Source organism: Phalaenopsis equestris, unplaced genomic scaffold, assembly GCF_001263595.1.
Source record: "Phalaenopsis equestris unplaced genomic scaffold, ASM126359v1 Scaffold000053, whole genome shotgun sequence".
NCBI lineage: Eukaryota > Viridiplantae > Streptophyta > Magnoliopsida > Asparagales > Orchidaceae > Phalaenopsis > Phalaenopsis equestris.
Window position 1 is genome coordinate 1027955 of NW_018164495.1, and position 11787 is coordinate 1039741.

Sequence of the window (11787 nt, forward strand, 5' to 3'; positions counted from 1 at the left end):
CTTATTCCTTATTTATTTTTATTTATTTTTTTATTTCAGAATTATTTTCTTTCCTAATTTAAGTTTTAAATATATTTGGTAAATTTGTTAATTAGGAGGCATTGAATTATATATCTATTTTTTCTCTCCAAATTATTTTTCATCATGGTATCAAAGCACGGTTTGAGCACAGTTTCTTGATCGAACTCTAGTTTGCTCGGTTCAAACAGATCGTCGTTCCCTTCGTAAATGATGTCAAAGAGGGTGACGGTGTGCTTCCTTCCCTTTGAACGACATTACTTACAGATTGGGGCAAGTTTGGATCGCGTGACTGCTCTCTTTTATCGTGCGTTCACTCTATTGGATTGCACCATTTGAGTCATCTGCTCTGTTGCATCACTCGGCTGGTTCTGCTACTCGCTTGGTAAGCTCGTGTGGGTATGTCTGAATCAAATGATAGTCCTCATCTATCCGACCTCTTATCTCTAATCCAATGACTTCTCCTATTGTCCTTGAGGCAACCATCATCTACCTCCCCTCCTCGGAATTCTTTTTACCATCAGAGCTCTTACTGCAGGCCTTTCTCTGTTTTTTCTACCATTAGAACTCTCCTTGATGCAGGCCCTCCTTCGAAATTTCTTCAGCCGGTCTACTAGACCTTCTCCGCAACCCCTCCTCCACCTTAATTCTCTTGCAGGATCCCCTTTGTTCAGTTATTACCACTGGATTCGCTCTACAACCTAAATTATCTTTGCTGCATGCCCTCCTCCTGTGGAAGAACCCTTCTACAGCAGCGACCACCGCAACAACAAATTCTTACCTATAATAAATTCACCTCTCTTTAAGCCTTCCGTCAGAGTTTTTCCATGCAGTAGGCCCTACGTCAGTGCTTCTCTCTATAGCTATCAACGACAAAATTTTCCTTATAGTTTTTAGTTAATCTGCAAGCTCTACTGTAGGTTTCATACCTCCGCTGTCTTCCACTAGGGTAGTCCTTGGTACCAACCAGCCTTTCTGCCTTCCCACCTTCCCTCCGCGACCTAATTGGTCCTTCTAGAGCAAGTAGAACTCTCTGGCTTTCCATTCGTTCTTTCACTTCTACGTCAAGAAGCAACCTGGAATCCTGCAGCTTTTAGCAAGTTTTATATCTTGCTAACAATGGAGGATTTTGACCAAGTATAGAATGTTGATGACCAAGTTTATGACCAAGTATGACCAAGTATAGAATGTTGATGTCTAGTTCTACTCCAAAGTCTACCGGCTTATTAATACACCTAGGTATTATATCTTTCTATCTTGCTAACAATGGAGGATTTTGACCTTGGATAATAGATTCAGGTACTTTTGATCATATGACTGGGGACATGCATGCTCTCATCAACTATTAGATCTCCAAATCCAAATTAGGTTAAAATGAGACGTGAATATGTCCAAAGATATTCAACTTTCCTTAGTGTTATATGTTCCCCAACTAGATTGCAACTTACATGCAATTAACAAGATTATTTATGACCCGAATTGTGTTCATAAATTTCATTCCAAAACTTATTAATTACAGGTGGTGGATTCGAGGAAAGGTGATTGCTGCATCAATGTCTATACTTGTTCAAGGCGAATTATTCTCTTAACACACAAGTCTCTTCTCCGCTACCCCCTTTCCATGATCCCAAGTTTGTTGTGTCTGAGTCCGTTGAAAGTCAAATTTTATTATGACATTATCGTCTGGATCATCTCAATTTACATTCAATTAACAAGATTATTTACATGTTATTGCAAGTTTTAGTTATATCAGTGTGAAACCTATCAATGACTAAACATACCCATCATGTATATCCTCCGTCTCACCCTCACATCTTTTCTCAATCATGCATAGTGACATTTGAGGAACCTCAAAATGGAAAACCATCAATGGACATTGATGATTTGTATCCCTCATTGACGATCACACTAGAATCAGTTGGAACTTCTCATGAAGAAGAAATCTGAATCTACAATTTTTTCAGTCATTCTATGGCATGATTTACATTCAATTCTAATGTAAAATTTAAATTCTCAAAACTGATAATGCAAAGAAATACTTCAACTCTATTTTTGGACCCTTTTAAAAATAGTATTATCCATGCGAGTTACTTTGTCATGACATCAACAAAATGAGATAGCTGAGATGAAAAATAAACATCTCCTTGAGGCATCTAGGTCTGTAATGCTTTTTCACAATGTCCCAAAAGGTTTTTTGGGAGATGATGTGCTCACAACCACCTATCTTATTAAATAGGATGTAATCCAGAGTTCTTGGATTCAAAGTCTCTTTCCATGTTTTAATGGAAAAAGTACTCTCTTCATAAAGTTTTCTCATCCAATCTTTCTCTAAAAAAATTGGTTGTCTCTTTTGTCCACATTCATTAATTAAACTGCACAAAGCGTCTCCAAAAATGTATCAAGTGTATTTTTCCTTGGTATGCCTCCAACAAAAGGGAGTATAAGCATTACTCTCATGTTACCAGGAAATATTACAAATTCACGAATGTCAAATTTTTTAAAATTCAATCCTACTTATCCCAAATATGTGTTCAATGGGAGAGTATAAATGAACATCAATTTTGGGATGTACTTGATAACACCTACACGGTCTCACCACCTACTCCACCTAGGAATCATAATAGAGAAAGCAAATATTAATACTAAAAAATAAACGGTTACGATTCGAACACTGAAAGGAGAATTACAACAAATATGACACAAAGCCTCACACTAGGGTGGATTTAAGTTAGGTTTGATGGTCGTTAGGGGTTTGGAAGTGTTGATAGATGATTGGGTAGTTGTGTGATGGTTGGAAGGTTTAGGTTGTAACAGGGAAGAGATTTTGGGTGGCCTTCTTAAGGGTGTAAACAAGCATGGGATGATTGGACAACGATGTGACAACAAGGTGAAGGGCTTGTGGGGCTGCAATAGTGATGTCAGATGGAGGGATAGGGGTAGAACAACAAAAAGAAGGATTGGGGAACATATAACACTAAGGAAAGTTGGGGGTTTGGGACAACGAAAACGTTGAAATGAAAGAAATTAAAAAAGAATGAAGTAGATGGGGCAACAACAAAGTTGGGGGTTTGGGACAGCGAAAACAATAAAGTAGGTTGCTAGAACAATGAAGAGGAAGGGCGGTGGACTGCGGGACATCTGAGGGGAGGGCTTTCCAGGGTCTGCGGAAGCGAGAATGGTGGTTGGAAAGGTTGCACAGTTGTTGGGTAAGGATATATATTCTCACGGGATTGAAATACAGTTGGAGCATCACTCAATCCTTGGGGGATGGTCACCTCCGTGGACGAGTTACAACCGGAGCACTTTCTTATCTTCGGATACAACCCTCAGAAACAATCAAAATCTGAATTCTAGACAAGCACACAACACATATATGTAATAAAAGCTAATAAATAGAAATAGAAATAGAAATAGAAATAGAAGGTCATAGGAAATGAAAGAAAATAAAAAAGTAAGGTAATATAATAAGAAAAAACTAGGATATAAAAGGGTGGTGGGCAAGGAAAGTGATAAAAATGGAAGGAATCAAATAGGAAAAACAAGATTTGTGGTACTAGCTGCTACATTATCACGATATCCAGGCTATCGCGTCTTCTTCCTACTCTTCAACCCGACTCTTCTACTCTTGTTGAGGATTTCCAATCAACCTTACCTGAAGTCCACAACAAAGAATTTTGTGTGTACGCTAGGAGGAAGAAAAGATTGAGCAAGTAGAACATAACTTACAAAAATAAAGCTGCTCCAAACAAACCCATGTCCACATTTACCTAAAATTTTGGGTGAAATGTCTAATGCTTATGAATTATCACCTTGCTCTTCTGGTGTTAATGACAAGAAAAGTTGTACCAGATACCCAATTTAGGAGTATGTAGCTAATGAGAAGCTATCCTTAACCTATAGGGTGCTTATGTTCAACTTTTATAGTGTGCAGATTCCTAAACTCATTCATTATGCTCTTGAAAATCCAGAATGGTGGAAAGCAGTGGAAGAAGAGTTTCGAGCATTATAATATAACGACATGGATTCTTACTAAACTTTCTTAGGATAAGAAGCCAGTTGAATGCAAGTGGGTGTTCTACATCAATACAATGCTAATGGGAGTATTGAAAGATTCAAAGCCAATTTTCTAACAATCTAGCAACTGTCACTATTGCCAGGATTCCTGCGCATCATGAAAGGATCAAGCTTTTTGAAGTTGATAGACAATTTATCTCTAAAAAATGTTAATGGGGGAATTATACAACTAAGCTAAATCCTGACACACCAACTAGTTATTTATGTCTTCATCAAAGCCCTTCCCTTAAACACTTTAAAGTTCAATACCAAGCTTGGTATCTACAAAATTTACAATCCAAGTTGAGGGGAGTGTGAAAACTTGAGAAGTTTCAAGTGGTGTTCCCAGTATGGACTGTTCAGCTATTCAAAAGATCCTATGGGATATTTGATTAGAGATCAATTTGGAAACCTCTTAATTTATGTTTATTCTTTTCCTATTTAAGTTTCTTTATTTTTATTTCAGAATTATTTCCTTTCCTAATTTTGGTGTTAGATATATTTGGTAAGTTGGTAAGTTTGTAAATTACGAGTAATTAGATTTCTTATATATATATGTATCCTACATGGGAAAAAAGAAATTTAGCAATTTTTTCCTCTTCAAATGTATTTTTCATCAATAATCATTTTACAAAGTTGTCTATTGTTTCAAAACTATTTGTTGTGATTGCTCGAAGATGCTAACATTTATATGAAATATTATTGATTTTTTGACATCTATTTATTATTTATTTTTTAGAAATCTTTTTGAGCTTTGTTGGACAACTTACGTACCATTTATAAGGTTCTCAACTTTTTGTTACTTGAAGTCACTATCACCATTTATCTTATCCTAACATTCTTTTTATAAGGTCATAACTCTATTTTGTTCATTATTTTACACAACATCAAGCCATATGATCTTTAGTCTATTTTTTTCTTTCCTAATCCTTCTATAGTAATTTTATTTTAATTGGTACATTTTCTACTTTTCATTGCCCGAGTACTTATTGTTCTAATACAAAAGTTTTTCCGTGTATCTTTAATTTTTTTTTTCTTTCAACTTAACATTCTTGTTCTTGCCGCAGTTGACTTTTTTATTGTCTACTTCTTAATTTTCTGACAGCTAGAGATACACAGATTTGAATTCAGCTTAAAATTTTACCTTTATTTTTGTATGGTATTTCCTTGTAATAAAAGTTTGATCGAGATAATCAATTTAACCACCCAATTGTAATTCTAAACTTTATTTCCTCATAGATATTCCCATTTATTTGTTTAATATATCCTGATACATAAATCTATCACAACCGCATTTCCCTTTATTTTACATCGTATAATTGATAATCAATAATTTCTCATCGATAATTTTATTTTAGTTTGTTTCAAATGTTATTTAGATGAATTTTATGTTAGTTTGGTTCAAATGTTATTCAGATGATATTTTTATCAAAATTGTAATGTTATTCAGATGGATGTTTTCTTAGAGTTTTTTTTTTTTTTGTAGTTTAATGTCCACTTAAAAGATATGGTGCTATTTAGAGTCTTTTAAGCGCATAACACTTCAAAATGGCTTTCATGTTCATGTTGGGCAATGACATGCCTTGAAATGCCTTGACTTCTTAAAGTTGTGTTTTTGATATTTCCCCCCAATATTAGAGTTAAAAAATAACCCAGCTATGCTCCTCATAGCAGTGACACGCAGGTGACATATACAGGACATATTATGACAAATTTCACATTTGTTCTTTCATTTTTATTCCAGTGCACCATGACATTTTAAAACACTCTTTTGTGACAAGCTTTTATTTATGTCATCTCTCTCCAATTTATCTTGTCTGTGAGCTTCTTGTTGTTCTTCCCACGCTGTTGCTTTTCTACCGCGTTTGCTCTTTTGCCTAGCCTACTTATCCTTTGCAGCTTTCCACTCCCCAAACTTTCTCCTACTTCGCCTCTCTCCTTCTATGCTTAATTGTGGCTTTAACTTTCCTTTTTCTATTCATAATTTTAAATCCATGGTTGTCTTATGATTTCTTTCTGTTCTTCTCTAGTTATCCTCAATGTAGATATTCTATCATCTTTAAATTGTTTCAAATCCTTATTTTTTTAGTTTTTTCTTAAAAAAAGGTTTAAAACAATATAGTTTTAGATTTCATAACAATAAAAAATGTTGACATTAGGTTTTTTAATTATAAATTTATCAGTTCCTTATTAAAGAAACAAAAAACACCTCTACAACATATTGTGTACAACTTTTTAAATTTATTTCATATTTTCACGTCAATCTCTCGTATCATTTTAACGCTTCGAAGTTTATAATAGTTAATGGTGATTAAGATATTTCTGTTAGTTGTTTTCTGAAATCATTATGATTGTTAAAATTTAGATAGCCTACAATGTCACCGTTATTTAGATAACCTAATTTTGATTATTAAGATTGTTTAAAATGCATCAATGTGAAAAATAACATCAAGTCAAAACATATCTTGTTTTAAATAGCATAACATTACATAAAAAAAGACTAAACGAATCAACCCATAATATTCAGTTTGTCCAATTAATTTTAAGCCTCATAACATTTTAAAATTTTCTCCTTAATTTTAAAATTTCAAGTTGGTTGGCTGAAGTTGAGGAATGCATCGGGCTTATTGTGTGATAGAAATGTACCGCTTAGACTTTAAGGAAAATTTTATAAGATGGTGGTGAGGTTCGCAATGCTCTATGGCGCAGAATGTTGGCCTTTTAAAGAGAAACATATGACAAAGTTAAGTGTTGCTGAGATGAGAATGTTTAAATAGATGAGATTTTGACACTTAGAGACAAAATGTAAAATGAATATATCCGTGATAGGGTTGGTTCTGCTCTAGTGGAAGACAAGATTAGAGAGAATCGTCTTAGATGGTTTCGTAACGTCAACTATCCGATGATCTAGTTAGGTGAGTAGATGTTTTAGATTTGACTTATGTTAAAAAATGCTAAGGTAGACCTAAGAAGACTTGGGCATATTGTATAAAAAATAATCTTAATTTATTAGAATTAAATGAAAATATGACACTCAATATTACACAATGGAGAAAAAGGATTCATGTAGCCGACCCCACTTAGTGGGATAAAGACTTGTTGTTGTTGACTCACTTTAGAAGATAACTTCATTTATCAACGCTGTTTTTAAAAGTGTAACTTAAATTGTTGACAATATGAAATGAATTTTAAATTAACTTTTTCCTATAGGGGATTTGCTGAAAGTTCATCATTAATGCAAAATTTCATTTCTTTAAAATGCAGATATTATTTTTATTCATTTCTACATTGGCCTATTAATCAGTTACTGTAATTAATAATAAAATTTAACAAATCTTCTGTTAGCATAAACAAAGATGCAATGTAATGCTAAAATTTTGAAGATTTTGACATTCGGACAAGAAAGTGCTCATTATTCATTTTCTCTGTAATTTCTTCTTTTGTCATTCCATAGTCATTAATTTGTAGTGGTTTTTGAAATCATTATAAGATGTTTGGATGCCTTGAAACAAGGCTAATGATAATAACGATGTTTGAATCTTTTTGAATTCATTTGGTTTTCCTTTTAGGCTTTACTAGAAAGGAGTACTGGTACAATATCTGGCGTCCATACTGCATCACTTTTTTTATCAAATAAATTAAGAAGGTTAAGATATGGCTTTGAGCATGCAGCCTTGGTAGTGAAGAGTCAGCTTGGACATGTTCTTTTTGCTGAGATCGTCAGAACCATAACAATTCTGTGAGTATATTAATTTCCCTTTTCAGGTAAAATGCATGAAGTCATCAAATGAGCTTATTCTTTCCATCTCAAAAAATTGTTAGTTATGCGAGGAAGGACACACAACGCGTAGGTTTGAGCCCCTGGGTCATCCATTTTTATGTAGACAAAGTAATGATCCTTTTGGAATTATTGTTTCAAGCAATTATTTTAAATGGCTATTCATTTTGATTTTAATTTAAAATCTTCAGTTTTTTTATTTTTTTTGTTTTGAACCTTTTTGTTTCTCAGGAAAGCATGAGTAGTAGAAGATTAGAAGCACAAAATGTCAAGGATCAACTTGTTAGAAGTTATGAAAAGAAAGCAGCACTTAATGATTCACTCCCTAAGCTATTTATAGAAAGCAAGTAAGCTTTCTTATTGCCTTATCAGTAGCTGTTCTTGTTTTATTGTTCTGTGTTACATGTTGTTCGTGCAGTCTGGCTATCATCCCATACTTCATTTGAAAAGAGGGCAGCCCCTATTTGTTCAATGGCATACCACAAAACAATGTGAAACACATAAAACGTATGAATGTGTGAGTTTTGTCCTTTTTTGTTCAATGGCATACCACACAACACTGTGAAACAAATAAGACGTGTGAATGTGTAAACTGTGCCCCTTTTCTATTTAATGGTATCCCACCTGAAATTTTGCATTTTTAAACGATTACAATCAGTTGGACAACCTTATGTAGTTTTTATCTGAAGTTAGTTAATGTTGTCGAACAATCACACATTCACTGTGAGACTCTGGTTTTCTCTTTTCCCATATAATGAACAATCTCATTAGTCGAATTACTTTTTGGCTGTCATGTATGTAGAACCTATTCCAAAAAAAAATCAACATATTTGTTTTCTTGGCATTCTTTACTACAAAAATTTCAGTACCTGTTTATTATGCTTTGAAATCGAATCATACTAACATTTTCAAGCTGTTTCATTTATTTTCTTATTGGGTTTGAGTTGAGGCTGAGCTTGAACCTTCTTTTAAAATTTTGTTCAAGCCTATTTATTAGTTTTCTTATAGATTTTAAGTCGTAATCAAGCTTGAATTAAGCCTTATTAATAATTTGTTTGATGTTAGTAATTAAAAATATATTTTTATTACTAGACATTAATTCATTTATTAGCTTTACTTAAAATGAAATAATTCATTAAATATTATTTTTTGCTTGATGTAGTTTAAATATTTATAAAAAATATTTTTGATCTATATGTTTAATTATTTGTTTCATATTGCCATTGTATTTATACCTCAAATCATAAACGTAATTTTTGAAGTGTATAAGATTTCAAGAAGTTATGCAAGAAAATGGAATTGCCAAATAAGTAATCAAACCACCCATCCAGTGTATTAATTACTTAATTTATATTTTATTGTTGGACCAAACATGCAATTTAATATTGTTATTTTTTGTTATATTCAATCAATGACCTTTTTGCTATCCATATTTGGATTGATACAACATAGTTGATAGAGCTATTAGTTATATATATATATATATATATATATATATATATATATATATAAAAGATGTCATATCCTCTAATCACATAGAATTGCTGCATCACTTGTTGATTTTAACTATCCAACCTTAATTCTAGAAGTTATATCTTCATTTTTATCTTTGTTCAATTTCAATAAATTAAGAACTTTCTCATTGATGCATCACTTTATTTGATAAAATGTTAATTAATAATTGTAATATATATTTTAGAATTGGATGTGTGGAGGATTTTATGAACCGTTGAAAACTTTTTGAGGACAAGAGTGATTTCGTGCAATCCTTTTTACATGATTATGAAAGTCAGCAATAAGAGTGTTTGTTGAATTTTTTTTCTACAGGAAGTTTATAATTTGAAATTTACCTTTAAATTATTAATTGTTATAGTAGTCACTGTGCTATAGTGCTCATGATTGCTATAATTTTTTCATTTGCCGGTAGTTGCTATATTAATTGTGTTATTGCTAGAGAAAAAGTTTCTCTGGAGAGTTGAAATTAATTTCTATTATGCTTCTTTATAGGAAAAATAGCATAAATTATAAATTAAATTTGATTTTAGTTTCTTCTTTACTAGCTTTATTACATAAGAAACAACCTTATCCCAAGCTCCTTTATTTAAGAACAATCTTTTCATTCCTAAACTAACTATATAAAAGAGGGAACATAAAATTATCCCAAAATATTGTCAACATTCAAAGGTCACGTTTGTCATTAAATCTTTATTAGACATCTGGCTTTTGATTCATTATTGGTTATGGATTCATGATGAAATGTTATTCCTATTCAATGTTGTGATCCAAAAAATTCTTTTCAATATGACCTAGATAACAACTCTCCATTTTAGCTCATTTGCTCCGACTAATGAGAGCTTGTTTTCTTTTTTTGCTTCTTGGCAATTTCCTTTCTTTTATATTCCGTAGCATTGAGCTTTTGATTTTACTGTAATGGTTCATCATTCTCCTAGATAAATTTTGGATCCAATTAGGAGGATTCTTTTTGAGTTATTTATTAAGAAGAGAGCTCTTGGATCTCTCCTTTAGGCCTTCTAGTCAGATGTTTTTCCTATATCCTTCGAATTGGAATAATTTACTGAATGATGACTACTCTTTCTTCATTGAAAATGACATCTCTCTCTCAATAATTAATTACATAGCCTTTTATTGAAGATATCATCTCTATCACAAAAAAGGATTACGTATAATTATATATCCAATGTTACAATTTCACATGCTATCTCATCAATAAAATTCATTGAAAAAGAAGCCTAAGTGTACATTGTCAACTGACTTACAGTCATTTCTTTTTTAAAGCCAATAATTTTGAATGTAGTGTCGTGACTAACCCCAATCTCCTAAGTAAGCTCCAAAATTATGATTCTTCTCATTTATTGGATCCAAAATGGCATAGACAAAGGTGGCTTTTACTTGAAGCCTAAGGTGGAATAATTCTTTTTTTGCTTCTTCATTGGTATGTGCATGTAAAATTAAAGAATAATTTTGAATATCTTTGTTTTTGCTATCTCAAACTACTTTTGTAAGTTATGATGAGGGTCTTTTTCTTGTCTTCCCATCCATACCTTATTTTGGAAATAAATTCTAACAATCTTAACGTTGTGCCCAAAATATTTGTAGTGGTGACATCATATCTACGATCATACCCCAAAAGCTGAACTCATAGTTTCCCACTTAGAATTATAAGTTTTGATATTTACCATTTTTTTTTTCCCTCAAGCGCTATAGCTTATATGTACTTTTTAATGACATCATCTACTAGAAAAAGCTTCAATTTTGTGCTAATACTTGCATGCAGCTCTCCTACATGTTTCTGAAAAATAGATTTTTCATTCGATAAAAATTTTAAAGAAATTGTCGACTCTTTAATTTTTGTTGTGCTAGAATTTTTTGCCTATTATTCTGCTTTAACAGGAACTAGCATTTTGATACTAATTTATGACCCTAAATTGGATGTACAATTTTTTTGGAATTTTTTTAATTTTACATGATCAAGTGCAATTTCTTTAACAAGATGACTAGACTCCACAATAGGAGGATTTGTTCATTTTTTTTTTAATATTAGAAATTCTTATCTGTTTTTTGCATTTTCTTGTAGTTGGCTTTAATGTTCATCATTGTTATTATTCCTATGATTTGCTATGGTACCTTGATAAAGAAGAGATAGAAAATCATTTGGGGGAGTTGAAATTACTTTTTACTACAAGGACTAGTCTCTTTATAAGCAAAACAAAATTAAGAATTAATTAAATGTGAACTTGTACTTTTTTAAAGTAACCCTATCAAATAAGGAAAATAATGCATGTTGTGATTGCTATTGTTTCTAGGGCTGTCAAAACGGCTCATTGTTCATGAAAAGCTCATGTTCAGCTCATGTTTAGCTCATTTTCACTCGAAATTATGTAATTATATATATATATATATATATGTAATTCTTATTA

The 11787-nt window shown here is 32.2% G+C and overlaps 1 protein-coding gene across 6 annotated transcripts in view; it reads left to right on the forward strand.

Moving 5' to 3' along the window:
* Positions 1-11787, forward strand: part of LOC110019152 (DNA-directed RNA polymerase IV subunit 1) — an 87119-nt gene that overhangs the window by 30660 nt on the left and 44672 nt on the right. For all 6 annotated transcript variants that reach the window (XM_020716727.1, XM_020716728.1, XM_020716729.1 and 3 more), the window contains 3 exons: positions 7641-7810; positions 7894-7960; positions 8081-8196. In XM_020716727.1, the coding sequence (XP_020572386.1) occupies positions 7641-7810; positions 7894-7960; positions 8081-8196 (353 nt within the window). The remainder of the gene's footprint in view (positions 1-7640; positions 7811-7893; positions 7961-8080; positions 8197-11787) is intronic.